The following is a 15,042-nucleotide window of genomic DNA, read 5'->3' on the forward strand; positions in this document are numbered from 1 at the left end:
CTTCTCATTGCAGAGCATGGACTCTAGGCATGTAGGCTTCAGTAGTTGTGGCGCATGGGCTTAGTTGCTCCACAGCATGTGGGATCTTCCCGGACCAGGGCTTGAACCCGTGTTCCCTGCATTGGCAGACAGATTCTTAACTACTGCACCACCAGGGAAGCCCCATAGGACTCATTTTAAGTCCTTTTCTCATTCTATACTCTCTTCTCATTTGACCACTTCTGTTCCTATGCCTTCCAATTAATGGAATTGCTTGTAAATTGCAAACTCAAATATCCAACAGACATTTGTAGTTAGATGTCTACCAGCCAACTACAGAGAATATCTACAACTTTTGTGTTTATATCCTCACATGGACTGATGTACCTTCTGCAGAGAGAAGTCAATTTTTTACCTTCTCATTATAGCAGTAAATCTAACTGATATTAATTTCTAACATTAATTAGTATTAATTTTAAACATAATAAATATTATTTATACTGTCTTTAGGTTATTTTCCCTACAAAAATCAAAGATACAAGAGATCAGGAGCTGTATTTGTTGTGTTTACCTCTGTATCTGGAGGGATACAACCTGGCTTAGGGGAAGTCTATTTTACTTCTAACTTGAATATAATACTGATGGGTAAATGAATTGTACCATCAATTGTTTAATCAGATTGCACATTCAGCCTTGGTTTTCTTTTTTAAAGACGAAACTAATACCAGAAGTTTTCTATAGAAAGAATTTAATGAACAAAGAAAATAATAAATTGACTAAATACAAAGAATGTATTTTTTCTCTGAAACTACAGTGTAAATGTGCACATAATATTATATGAACAAAAATAATTGTAATCTTTATAAATAGTTAAATAAATAAATATTTAAATAGATAAATAGATAGATCAGCATGGGCATCTGTGAGGAATAAGTGCCTGTAGAGTAGAACATCATGTTGCTTAATATTCCTGAAGACATTTGACAAATTAATTCAATTCAGGGCATGATGAGAGCAGAAATGAGAGTCTTTGACATGGCAGCACAGGTGGAAGTGTGGTCTTGTTAGGCAGTGAGAATCATTTCCGTGTTGAACCAGGTGTGTGTCATTCCTTCCTCCTGAGTCTTTCTTGCAAGTTTGTTGATGAAGAGAAGGATCTCATGACTTCTGCTCTGACAGTCTCCCAGGCACAAGGGCTGTATTTCTTCTCTTGCAGATAGACAGTGATTCTGTGGAAGTATTTCCTCACAGCCAGCATGGAGTCCTCCTTCAGCAGAGGAGTCCCTTCCAGCCCCGCCTCCTGCATCAGACAGGCTTGCAGGTCAGTGAGCTGCTGATAAAGTGCAGTGCAGAACTTGTCCAGGAGGGTCTCATCCCAAGTGGCAGCCGAGCCCTCTGTGCTGAAGAGCTGGAAGGTCTGCTGGATCATCTCATGGACGACAGCGATGGCTTGAGCCTTCTGGAACTGGTTGCCACCAAGCGCCTCCTGGGGGAATCCAAAGTCATTTCTGTCCTTCAGGCAGGAGAAGGGGGAGATTCTCCTCATTTGTTGCAGGAGCATCAGGGCCCTCGTGTTAGCCAGGCTGTGGGTCTGAGGCAGGTCGCAGCCCAGAGAGCAGTTGGAGTTGCAGCTGAGCAGCACCAGGGCCAGGAGTAAAGACAAGGTTGGGGCCATCGGGGACCCTGCAGATGCTGCCGGCCTGGCAGAGGTGGGGACTCTGTGAACCCTGCTCTCTAGGTTCTCTGAAGACCTTCCTTCAGGCCTGGGTCTTAAATGGGAACCCATTCATTTCCATTTTCTAAACGTTAATTTCTACTTCTGTTTTTGATTTTCACTTTGCACTCTCCAAATGGGTTATGGCAACATTTCTCAACCATTATTTTTTCCATTATTGCCTCCTCTTCCCCTGCCCACAGAGCCTTCTTAGATAGCTTTATCCTAATTGCCCCCCCATGAAAGTTTGAAAACACATAGGTACTGAATATTTACATACTCCATGAATATCTGCATACATAGAAAAAGGAAGTGAAAATTTTACTGTTTTTATTCAATGCAGGGTTAAGAATGAAAAAAATTTGAGCTAAACATTATATTTAAAAATTATTGAGAACTAGGGACTTCCCTGGTGGTCCAGTGGTTAAGAATCCACACTTCCACTGCAGGGGGCACGGGTTTGATCCCTGGTCGGGGAACTAAGATCCCACATGCTACGCAGTGTGGCCAAAAAGAAAAAATAAAAAGTTATTGACAACTAATTTAACTTTATAACTAAGTTTGCAGACTAACATTTTTTTAGTCAAAAGATATATTTGAAGAAGCTTACTGATTTTCTAAATTAAACTCTATATTATAAACATTTTCTCATGCCATTAAAAATTACTCAGGGACTTCTCCGGTGGCGCAGTGGTTAAGAATCTGCCTGCCAATGCAGGGACACGGGTTCAAGCCCTGGTCTGAGAATATCCCACATGCCGCGGAGCAGCTAAGCCTGTGTGCCACAACTACTGAGCCTGTGGTCTGGAGCCCATGAACCACAACTACTGAACCCCGTGCGCCTAGAACCCATACTCCGCAACAAGAGAAACCACTGCAATGAGAAGCCCGGGCACCGCAACAAAGAGTAGCCCCCGCTCGCCGCAACTGGAGAAAGCCCACACGCAGCAACAAAGACTCAATGCAGCCAAAAATAAATAAATAAATTTATTTTAAAAAAAAAGACAGATTTAGATAAAAGACAACTTAAAAAAAAAAAATCCGCCTGCCAATTCAGGGGACACGAGTTCGAGCCCTGGTCCAGGAAGATCCCACATGCTGCAGAACAACTAAGCCCGTGCGCCACAACTACTGAGCCCATGCGCCTAGAGCCTGTGCTCCACAACAAGAGAAGCCACCACACCACAATGAAAAGTAGCCCCCACTCGCCGCGACTAGAGAAAGCCCGTGCATAGCAACGAAGACCCAATGCAGCCAAAAATAAATAAATAAATAAACTTAAAAATATTACTCAAATAGAACATCTACAATGACTGTATAATGTTCTAGTCTATGGATGTAGCCTTGTTTAACATTTTACTTTTTTTAGATGAAGAATATTTCAAAATTTCGTAATTACCAATCATGTTGGGAGAATGTCCTTCGGTATAAAATTGTACCCGATTTGACAAAGTATAATTACGAGATCGAAAGACATCACCTTTTTTAAAGTTCTTGAGACCTAAAACTAATTTGTTTTCCAGGGAGTTGCTGAAATTTATGCTAGGACTGTGGTAATGTCCATTTTATTGCTCACTTGCTAATTTTTTTTCCAGTTCAATAAAAATTTGATACTGGTTTTACTTTGAATTTGTATAGGGTATTTGATATAGAGTGAAATTTACCTAATTATGCAGAGTAACTTTTAATGTAATATATTTACTTATATAAATAGTAATATATCAAATTATAATTTCAAATAAAAATTTATATAAATATTTCATAATAGTACCAATGTATAGATATATTTTAAATAAAATCATCAGAACTGCTAAAACCACTGAAAATTTAAATTATTTACTTAGCATTTATTTTTAGGTAATTATTAATTTTGATTCATATCATAAAATTTTTAACTTCACTAGCTGCTAGGTATTCATCTAGATATTGTCAACAGTTTTCTGTTTAGAAATAGGCATAATTAGTGATGTGCTAAATAACTTTAGTAGAATTAAATAATAAAATATAACCTATTCGTGCTTAATTCCCAAAGCCCAAATCACACCAAGGCTCAAACATAAGCAGCATCCTCAAGACAGCCAATGGCAGCTCATAAGTAAGTAAAGGACACTTCTCACATTATGACTTTGAGATCAAGCAAATGATGGTGAGAAAGTCCTGTAATGAACAGTTAAGTCACCATAGGTTGTAGCACTGATCCTGCGTGACATTTGTTTATATTCCATGAACTCAGTGTCAATGCTTCTCACATCATATACAAGAAAACCTGAAGAGCAAAATGAATACAAAGGAATAAGACTTTGTTGGATAAGGTTGACCTTTGAACACCAAAGCCATTATAATGGCTGAGATTTGTTCATACCCCAGAAAACTAATGTTTGCACCCATGGGAGCATCCCTAATGAGAATGCATAATTTAGGCAACATCAAAAATTGAATTGTTGTGATGTGGTTCGAGATTCTCCCCGGGATCACAGTCATGGCCGCGTGCTTGTTCATCCTGGGAATGGCCACTGCACGCATCCACAGGTTCACTAACGGAGGCAAGGAAGAAAGGGTTGCCCATTATTCATAACAGTGGAATTTGATGGAAAGAAATAGGTGCATCTCTGCAGTTAATCGTTACTATGTGTCACAGGGTTTGGAGAACATTGATTAAGGAAGCATTTTCCTGATTGATGAAAAATAACTCAGTTATGCTTGTCTACCCCTGCTAGAAGGTTATGCAGTGTATTGTGTAGCATGCAGTGTATCTTGTAGTGTGTAATAAAAATAAAACAAAAAAAGTAAAAAAAAATCGAATCATTCTCCATATTTTTTCATTAATGTTCAAATTTCCCTAAGGACCTCCAGAAGTTCCAATCCAAGCCTGTTCTTTTAAATGGAATGAATACATCTTTGTATTTGACTCATAACTGTATAAATATTGATTATTATCATGGAAAGAATTAACTTTCATCTCCCATCTTAAATTCTTTTATTTTGCATAGGAAGTCATGTGGCCTCAGCCCTCTATATTCCTGCTCTTTACATGGTAGTATGTGATAATCTTTGGCAAATTAGCTCATTAGTAACTGGACTTTATCCATTCCCTGTATTATCCCTGGCAGCAAGCCCAGTGTAATCACGCAAGTAATTTTTTTTAATAGACTCATCTATGTATTTTATTTTATTTTCATTGAAGTATAGTTGATTCCAATGTTTGTTAGTTTTTCTGGTGTATAGCAAAGCAATTCAGATATATATATATATTCTTTTTCAGATTCTTTTCCATTATAGTTTACTAGAAGATATTGAACATAATTTCCTGTGTTATACAGTAGGACCTTGTTGTTTTTCTATTTTATATATAGTAGTTTGTACCTGCTAATCTCAAACTCCATTTATCCGTCTCCCCCCTTTCGTTTTGGTAACCATAAGTTTGTTTTCTATGTCTGTGAATCAGTGTCTATTTTGTAAATAAGTTCATTTGTATCATTTTTTGATTCCACATATAAGTGATATCATGTGATATTTGTCTTTGTCTTACTTCACTTAGTATGATAATCTCTAGGTCCATCCATGTTGTTGCAAATGGCATTATTTCATTCTTTTATATGGCTGAGTAGTATTTCATTGTATATTTATATACCACATCTTCTCTTTCCATTCATCTGTCGATGAACATTCAGGTTCATTCCATGTCTTGGCTATTGTGAATAGTTCTGCTGTAAATACTGAAGTGCATGTATCTTTTCGAATTAGAGTTTTCTCCAGATATATGCCCAGGAGTGGGATTGCTGGATCATATAGTAACTCTAGTTTTCTTTTTTTAAGGAACATCCATCCTGTTTTCCATAGTGGCTGCACCAATTTACATTCCCATCAACAGTGTAGGAGGATTCCCTTTTCTCCAAATCCTCTCCAACATTTATTGTTTGTAGACTTTTTGATGATGGCCATTGCCACTGGTGTGAGGTGATACTTCGTTGTAGTTTTGATTTGTATTTCTCTAATAATCAGCAATGTTGACATCTTTTCATGTGCTTATTGGCCATCTGTATGTCTTCTTTGGAGAAATGTCTATTCAGGTCTTCAGCCCATATTTTGATTGGGTTGTTTATTTCTATGTTATTGAGTTGTATAAGTTGTTTGTATATTTTGGGAATTAAGGCCTTGTCAGTTGCATAGCTAGCAACTATTTCCTGCTACTCCATAGCTTGTTTTTTCATTTTGTTAATGGTTTCCTTTGCTATGCAGAAGCTTATAAGTTTGACTAGGTCCCATTTGTTTATCTTTGCTTTTATTTCTATGCCTTGGGAAACTGGCTTAAGAAAATATTGCTACGATTTATGTCAGAGAATATTTTGCCTTTATTTTCTTCTAGGAGTTTTATGGTGTCACGTCTTATATTTAAGTCTTTAAGCCATTTTGAGTTTATGTTTGTGTATGGTGTGAGGAAGTATTCTAACTTAATTGATTTAATTATGGCTGTCCAGCTTCCCCAAAACCACTTGCTGAAGAGACTGTCTTTTCTCCATTTTACATTCTTGCCCCCTTTGTCGAAGATTCATTGACTGTATGTGTGTGGGTTTATTTCTGGGCTCTGTATTGTGTCCCACTGATCCATATGTCTGGTTTTGTGCCAATACCATGCCGTTTTGATTTCTCTAGCTTTGTTGCATTGTCTGAAGTCTGGAAGGGTTATACCTCCAGCTTTGTTCTTTCTCCTAAGGATTGCTTTGGCAATTCTGGGTCTTTTGTGGTTCCATATAGATTTTAGGATTATTTGTTCTAGTTCTGTGAAAGATATCATGGGTAATTTGATAGGGATCGCACTGAATCTGTAGATTGCTTTGTGTAGTATGGCCATTAATTCTTCCCATTCAGGCCCATAGGATAACTATCCATTCCTTTGAATCATCTTCAGTTTCCTTTATCAATGTTGTATAGTTCTTGGTTATAAGTCTTTCACCTCCTTGGTCAGGTTTATTCTTAAGTATTTTATTATTTTTTTATGAGATTTTAAAAGGGATTGTATTTTTACTTTTTCCTTTGATATTTCATCATTAGTGTAAAGAAATGCAACAGATTTCTGTATGTTAATCTTATATTCTGTTACCTTGCTTAATTAATTCATAAGTTCTAGTAGTTTTTGACTCAACAAGTAATTTTACTAAAGCACTTTCTGAGATTTTCTCCTCCTCCTGGCAGACATTTATGAACGACCAATCTATTTTGCTTCCTCACAGCCATATTTACTGGGATTATAACAGACGATGGCTAACATTTCCACTCTACTCCTGCTGATATCAATAATGCCTACTGAGTTTATTGCTAAAATCACTTGGATTCTCTTTCGTTTAAGGTGCATATGGCTGGGGATTCAAGTTGCAAGAGCAGCACAATTTTCAGCCTGTGCCCAGAACTATATTAAACACACAAGGATGGCCTTGTCTCTAATTTGTCCACTAGTATGTCACAATAGAAAATAACTAGACTGGTGTCATATACAGAGCCAAGGATCTAAACTCAAACTCTTTCTGATCCTCATAGCTCACAGCAACCAGACATTTACCACATTACTCTTTCGTGGATCTTTACTAATGTGATAATTATTACCTTTATCCTGAGATTTTTTGGAGACTCCTTACAAAAAATGATGAATATTTTCATCTTGTGTTTTCATTCCATCGCATGAGACAGTGGGCTCCTTTTCAGTTTGATTTCCAATATTTGACATATAATAATTAAAGCATTATGGCAGGTTGTAAATCAAGAGTTTGGATTCTGAGTCCTTCGTCTACTCTTTTTGCCTGCTAACCTGCTCATTCTGCTCAGTATGACTATATTCTTATTTCTAGATGTGTGTAACCTTTAAAGACATTTAAATTCATATATTGATGTCCTAACCACCAAAGTGGTGATATCAGGTGGCGGACCTTTTGGGACATGATTATGCTGTGAAGATGGAGACCTCACAAATGGAATTAGGGCCGTTATAAAACAGGTCAAGATAAATCCCTCCCTCTTCTGCCCTGTGCGGATACAAGAAGAACTCTTCAGTGTGAGACCTGAAGCAGCCTCTCACCAGAACTGGACCACGCTGACACCCAGATCTTGGATTTCCATACTCTAGAACTGTGAGCAATACATTTCTGCTCTTTACAAACTACCCAGTCTATGCTCTTTTGTTGAAGAAGTCCAAATAGTAAGACATGACCTGACCTATTGTATCCTCAGAATACCTCCCAGAAGTCTGTAAAATACTTAAAGGGAGAGACACCATCTTATCCAACCCCGTTTCCTAGACAGCTAGTCCAGTCCCTGTCATTTCAGGAGCTCAATCAATATTCATGTAACATCAATCCACGATAATGGTAATGATAGGAGAAATAATTATACCAACATATATTAGATAGATATGATGTGAGAAGACAATAATCTAAAGATACTTTAAAAGTTCTTCATGGTTCTACAGGGGAAGTGATAATGGAATATTGTGTGAGGTTTTTTTTGTTTTTTGGGGGGTTTTTTTGGCTGTGTTGGGTCTTCGTTGCTGCATGCGGGCTTTCTCTAGTTGCGGCGAGCGGGAGCTACTCCTCATTGCAGTGCGCAGGCTTCTCATTGCAGTGGCTTCTCTTGTTGTGGAGCACGGGCTCTAGGTGCGCGGGCTTCAGTAGTTGTGGCACGTGGGCTCAGTAGTTGTGGCTCGTGGGCTCTAGAGCACAGGCTCAGTAGTTGTGGCGCACAGGCTTAGTTGCTCCGTGGCATGTGGGATCTTCCCTGACCAGGGCTTGAACCCATGTCCCCTACATTGGCAGACGGATTTTTAACCACTGTGCCACCAGGAAAGCTCGTGTGAGGTATTTTTTTAAAGATTGTTTGCAGGAATATTTTCTTCAAGTTTGCATTTCTAATATTTGGAAGATCTGGTGAGTGGAAGACTCACTCTTCACTCAGTGATTCTCAAGTACTTGCCAGGAGCTGACTGATCATTCTTTTCTCGTCTCCCTCAGGAAATAAGGAAACAACTTGTAATGTGTCTACACTTGTGGATATTTTCCTCATAGGCCATGCCTTTGGGCATCAACTTGAATGTTTCTTTCAAATAGCCTATGATGCTGTGAACTCTGAGTCACATCCATATCATCTTCCCCAAGCCGAAACTGTGGAATAAGAATTTTTTGTCAGATTGTTTTTAATGAAGTGTGTGCAAGCAAGAACATTAGTTGTTCCTCTCCACCCCGCCCAGAACTTCACTAGGACAAATAGTGTAAAAATGAAAAGTGGTCTCATGCCCTGAACTTGTCTCCTCATCCGTTAGTCATCCAATAATTTCCCAACTTCTTTGCAATTAGATTACCATGAGGATAAATCCAGGCCATGTAATATGAGCAGAAGTGCTCTTGCCCTGTATAGTGCTGGCCCTTGAAAACATCCACGCGATCTGCCAGACTTTTTCCCTTTACCACTGAGTGGAATAGATTCAAGTACTACAGACAAATTTGGAGTCACCTGTTGATGATGGAAAAATCCACACAACAGTGGGTACCCATGTCCTCGAATCACTCTTCGGAGCAGAGCCAACCAGAATATTCACCTGATCAGGAAGGCCTGCATTGTGCCCTTAAAAGAAGAAAAGATAAATTTCTATTATGATCAAATTCCTGTCAGTTTGCTGTTTACCTGTTACAGCAGCCAGCATTAAGTTAACTGACAAATACCTTTAGCAACATACTATCCTAAAAACTTTTCCACAAAAAGAAAATAAACTTCATAGGTTGAAAATAGCAATACCCCCAAAAAACCTAAACAGACCTTTTATTATTATGAAATTGTTTATTTAAGAAAAGAGATTGTGTTCTTCTGTCTAAATATATTTTTGTAAAAGTATGATTTTCATTTCAGACATTTATCATCTTGTGAGGAAATATGAGTCAAGATTGCTTTGGAACACTAAGTAAACACTAATCTGATTAGAGAGTGTCACAAATATAATTTTCATTTTATTTGTTGACATTTCTTTGAGGATTCTTACATGAAGGAAAGGACCTTTCAGTTTCCACTCTGACAACCTCCCAGGCACAGGGGCTGTATTCCTTTGCCTTCAGGTAGAGATGGATTCCGTGGAAATACTCCTGGGCAGCAAGTCCCAAATCGCGACAATCTAGATTGCCTTTTTTCAGCTGCTCCAGTCGGTCCAGCCTCTGATCAAGGTTAGAGAGAAGTTTATCAAGGAGGGTGTTGTTCCAAGCAGCATGGCTGCCCTCCGTGGTGAAGAGGTTGAAGTTCTGTTGGAGCATCAGTTGACAATAAACGAGTGCCTTGAGTCGTCTGGATTTGGGTGATATTCTCTCTTTTTCAAGGAAGTTTGAAGTCGGTTCTGTCCTCTAGGCACGACTGAAAGGGGATCCTCTTCATCTGTCTTAAATATATGAAGATTTCTTTGTTGCCAAGAAAGCAAGCAGGGATGGAGCAGAGCATCACTCCTGCCACTAGCAAGTAGATCTGGGCCATTGAGAATTTCAGTGAGCCACAGGGCAGCGGGCGGGCACTGCTAAACAATCAGCAAAAGGTTCCTTCCCTGGGTCCTGGGACAGCGCGCTTCTCTAGGCGGCCGCAAGAGGGCGCAGGATGTCTTTTTCAATCGATTTTGTTAGGGAAACGCCGATTTCTGAGAGTCTGCAGTTTTCAGCGGGTCTGGCAGCTCGAGAGAAAAGGCGTTGAAGCCTCAGAGACCAACTTTGTGCTGCTTTAATAGTGAGAGAAAAACATTCATTTCGGAAGCCCAGAGGGCTGAGGAAGGAACTTTGTCGCGGCCGCGCCAGCGACATTTTTGTCTGGTTGGAAGCTGGAACCTTTCGGGGCTGCCCCTGAGTTTTGTGCTTTATTTTCGCACAGAATCTTGAGCGAGTCCATTTTGGAGAAAGAAGCCGTTTTCTGAGGGGTTTGAAGCTGGGAATCAGAGCGAGCTGGGGCCGATTTTACAGATTCGGGCTCGTTTCTGGCGCTGTGCTGCGACGGCTCAGAGAAAGGGGAACGCGGCGGCGGCGATGGGACGCCCGGACAGGGTGGGGACGCCCTGGGGGTGAGTCGGAGCGCGACCACCACCGGGGCCGGGGACGCGGGAGCTGAGCGCCTCTGTAGATGCTCTGGGACTTCATGGTGTCTTTCAAGGATACAGCGTTAACGTGGGGGAGGAAGTACTGAATAACTGAAAAGTGGGAATATTTTAAAACTCACAGCATTTTATTTTGAAAATGTTAAATTAAATTTATATTTAATTTATATTATGTGTAACTTAAATATTTTTTAATTTTTTATATTTTGAAATATTTAATGAAAATATTTTAAATATTAGATATAGGATATTAAAATATATATGAGTATCAAAACACAGCATTTTATTAAACTCTATTTAAACTATAGTTTCTTTATACTAAGACAGGAATATAATTTTACTCTCTTAGCAAATGGAAGCAAACTCATTAATATATTCAAGGTCACTTCTATACTTGACAATTTCTCGTGACTCTGTGACAGTCTTAAATAATTTTTATTTAACCCGGGTTTCTGAAACACCTCTCCCAGGACCCCATCATGATTGCATTGTAGAAAGAAAAGGGCAGTGGTTGAGACTCTGCGCTTCTAATGCAAGGCATATGGGTTCGATCCCTGGTGGGGGAACTAAGATCCCGCATGGAGTGTGGCACACCCAAAAAAGAAGAAAGAAAGAGAGAAGAAAGAAAGAAAGAAAGAAAGAAAGGAAGGAAGGAAGAAAGAAAGAAAGAAGGAAGGAAGGAAGGAAAGAAGAAAAGAGAGAGGAAGGAAGGAAGGAAGGAACAAAGAAGAGTTAGTGTGCTGTACAAAGCATTGAGGACATTTACCAGGTCTGATCTTTTCATTTTCTTTGGTAAGAATTTCATAGATTAAAGGAAAATTGCCCAGATTTCATTGGCAACGTGAAACCTTCCTTTGTAAGACACTCACAGTCATGCAAATGCAGGGTCATTTCTTGTCTTTATTTAAAATTTTGATGTTTTGTTCAGCAGGCATGTTTTGTCATTTTCATTTTTCAATATTGAATTAAAATATTATTTATCTTGACATCTTAGATTTGGTGCCTTCTTACATTCCATGCTTAAAGAAAGTCCTTTTCACTTAACCCTAAAACTAACCTAGGAAATAGCTTTTGAAGTACTGTTGAGAAAGTACTTCCCTGGATGAAAGTATAGGTGAAAGTCCTGTCACCCTCTCCCCCATCTACATTTTATAACCAATTTCCTGGTCTCTTTAACGTTTAAAACAATGTCTTAAAATAATATCACCAGAGGTGGTCTGAGACTAACTAAGGATGAGGTACTATTCATTTATACTATTCGCAGAGCAGTCATTTTTTGTGTGTGTGAGACAATTTTCCTAGATGCTGGTTCCCTGCAAAATTATTCAAGGGCTGTTAAGATTTCTTTCCATAATGTACCAGGCACCTCTCTAAGACTGCTTTACAGTCCTGTGGGCAATCCCTCTCCTAGAGTTTGCATTTGGGGGACTCAACATGCAGACCATATATATACATTTTAACCATTTTCCTTCTCTCTAAATCTTCTTTTTAAAAATCTGTGTCTCTTTACTTTTTAAGAAAAAAAATACCTCAGACTGCCTTCATCTGATTTCCTATCTCCCCACCCACTGCCCTTTGGTAACCACAAATCTGATTTCTTTTTCTATGAGTTTGTTTTTGAAGTATAATTTAATCTGTGTCTTAAAAATTAACATCAGAGGTGGTCTGAAACTAGCTCAGGATGAGGAAAGGGACTGCTTGTCTCATTTACAGTATTCACAGAGCAGCTATGTTTTATCAGACAACTTTCATAGATACTGGTTCTCTGCAAAGAGCTTCAATTGCTGTAAGATTTCTCTCCATAATGTACTAGGTACTGCTCTAATGGTGGAAACTTGGGCTCTGCTCCTTAATGGTCCTGCAGGCAATTCTTCTCCTAGAGTTTCCACTTGGGGCCTCAACGTGCAGACCCCTGACAGTGTTAAGGGACCTGCAGTCAGAGCTTCTCTTGGCTGGGCTGAGGGTGGACTATACAGGTTACTATTTGTTGTATTAATACAAAAGGCTGCTATCATTCACTCTGTTCGGATTCTCAGACTGTAACTTGCAAACTTTATTTTATTTGATCTATGCAATGTCCTGTGTGACCACTACTAAAGTTGACTCAATTTTTTAAAAGAGGAAGTGAAAGTCTGATGTCATTTAAATTCAGGAGCCGCAGACCTTTGTCAGAGTGGAGCCTTCTGCTGCTCCCAGCCCCTCCTCTTCATCAGCTCTGAGTACTGGCCCTCAGTTGCACTGAGCACATGGTGCTTCCTTCATCCTAATCCTGCCTCTAAAGTCTGTCCTCCCTGCTCCCTGGAGGGCAGTCACCATCCCTGCCTCACTTTCCTGGAATCCACATTGGCAAGCACATTGTCACATATATGTGCAGTCAGAACATTTTTGGTGACAGAATGAAGAGGTCTGTATGAATTAACCCTTGTTGTTCAGTATTATGCCACCATTATCTGCAGACTATGTCAGAAAATGAGAGCTATAGTTCTGTAAATAATTGTGGAAGAATTCAAATCTTATGTATTAGACCCTTAAAAAAGAAATGCAGAGAGGTGTGCCTAGATATATTTTGGTGCAATTTAAGAAGTGTCAAAATAGAGTACAGGGTCAAACCTCTAAGTTCTCTTATTAGACTTAAAAAATGGAGTTAGATTGAGCCTCAGGTTTTTGTTTTTTTTTTGAGCCTCAGGTTTTTATTTGAACCTGAGTTGACTCACTTAGATGACTACATCCTGTTGGATTGAGTCTTCTGTCATTTTCCATGAATATATTTAATTTCCAGTGTAATAATACAAAAAAAGCATTGAAGATGTGACATTCTCTGATGCCCAAAATAGAAGAGAATTTTTTTTAAAGTGAGGAAACGAAATTGAGATAAGTACAGAACATGACAATTCTGGCCTAATTAAGAATCTAATTTGCGGGAAGATTTTCAGCACAGCTGGATAAAGGCCGCCACAGCCAGACATCTGCAGCATCACCAAGCTCACCAGAGGCCTGCCAACCTCTTCACTGATGACACCGAGGATGATGTTCTCCAGCCCTGTAAAATGTGATGGATGGAGCTGATCATCACCATTGCCATCCTCTGAGAGACCAGGAATCCGCAAATTCAGCGTTTCAGTGAAACAGCGCCAGGGCTACAGCCCAACAACGCGCAAAGCTCCTTTCCCTGCGCCGCAGCGGCCAGGAGCGGCGCCCGAACTCGCCGTAAGGGACCGACCGACACCGCCCACCCAGTGGGACCCGCCTCCGGGTCCAGTACCGCGGACTCGGGCGCTGCATACACGGGGAGAACACGGCCGTTGCCGTGGGCAGGAGCCCAGGCCCGGGCGAGGCGCCGCCGGGGTGCAGGGAGCGAGTGGGGCCGCGAGAGCAGTGAGTAAACTTCCCTTGATGCTGCCCTCACTCTTTAGGACACATTAATCCTGAATTGATTACTAATTAAATGTTACAATGCTACTGTGAACATGATTACCAAGGACCTACCAGACAAATTACACAGACTTTTAGTCTTTTTCAAAAATGATGATGACAGCAACTACAAATTCCGTAGCCCTTATAAGGGACTCACTTAATCTTTCCAACATAGTTGAGTGTTAATATTCTCATTTCCAAAGAGCCACCTGCTAAGGCTTTATGTGAATAAAACAATCTGATAAGTAAATGGCAAATCCAGGTTTCAAAACCTAATATGTCAGATTCCAAACTCCACTTCCCTATCCACACCATAGACACCTGTGCAAACTGCATGTGTTGAACCATCCCTTATTTTCTAGAAAGCCCTATACTTTTCTCGTAACATATTGATATTCCTTTGTTGTCTCACACCTCGCTGTTACAAATTCCCTATATTTTCATTAATTTTTGTCCACCTACAAATTTCTAGATGAGTTGAACAAATTGCAAAGTATCCTGATTATTTTACATAATAAGCAAAGTAAAACTATCAACTGGTAATTATTTCTGAGAGCCTAAATGTGATCAACAAAATTAATAATTCTAATAATTATAAAATAATCATATTTAATTGTCCAAGATGATTCATATAGATTGTTCAGTTAATTCTCACCATAAATTTATGAGCTGCGTGCTAGACAAGACCCTTGAGAGTTTTGACCCCTGCACCAGATTGGATTACAAACATTTCAGGGAGTCCTCTGTAGACACCACCAAAGCTCTGGTGGATTCAGGCAACAAATACTTAACGCTACCAACTTACATGGATATGGGAAATGATTGGAAGAAT

At 39.5% G+C, this 15,042-nt stretch overlaps 2 protein-coding genes and 1 pseudogene across 2 annotated transcripts; 1 reads left to right on the forward strand and 2 right to left on the reverse strand.

The window, feature by feature from the left end:
• Positions 1–1,013: 1,013 nt before the first annotated feature.
• LOC114884651 (interferon alpha-1-like) lies at positions 1,014–1,944 on the reverse strand. The gene has a single exon (XM_029203758.1). The coding sequence runs from the start codon at positions 1,763–1,765 to the stop codon at positions 1,085–1,087; it is 681 nt and encodes a 226-aa protein (XP_029059591.1). The 5' UTR covers positions 1,766–1,944; the 3' UTR covers positions 1,014–1,084.
• A 1,719-nt stretch (positions 1,945–3,663) lies between these two features.
• Positions 3,664–4,531, forward strand: LOC114884655 (annotated as a pseudogene).
• A 4,208-nt stretch (positions 4,532–8,739) lies between these two features.
• Positions 8,740–10,192, reverse strand: LOC114884440 (interferon tau-2-like). The gene is given in 4 exon segments (XM_029203449.1): positions 8,740–8,841; positions 9,228–9,301; positions 9,714–9,993; positions 9,995–10,192. Coding segments are annotated over 4 exon segments (654 nt in total).
• Between the last annotated feature and the right edge of the window lie 4,850 nt (positions 10,193–15,042).

The sequence above is a fragment of the Monodon monoceros genome, unplaced genomic scaffold (assembly GCF_005190385.1).
Source record: "Monodon monoceros isolate NGI ecotype Baffin Bay Population unplaced genomic scaffold, NGI_Narwhal_1 Super_Scaffold_5, whole genome shotgun sequence".
In the NCBI taxonomy this organism is placed as follows: Eukaryota; Metazoa; Chordata; class Mammalia; order Artiodactyla; family Monodontidae; genus Monodon; species Monodon monoceros.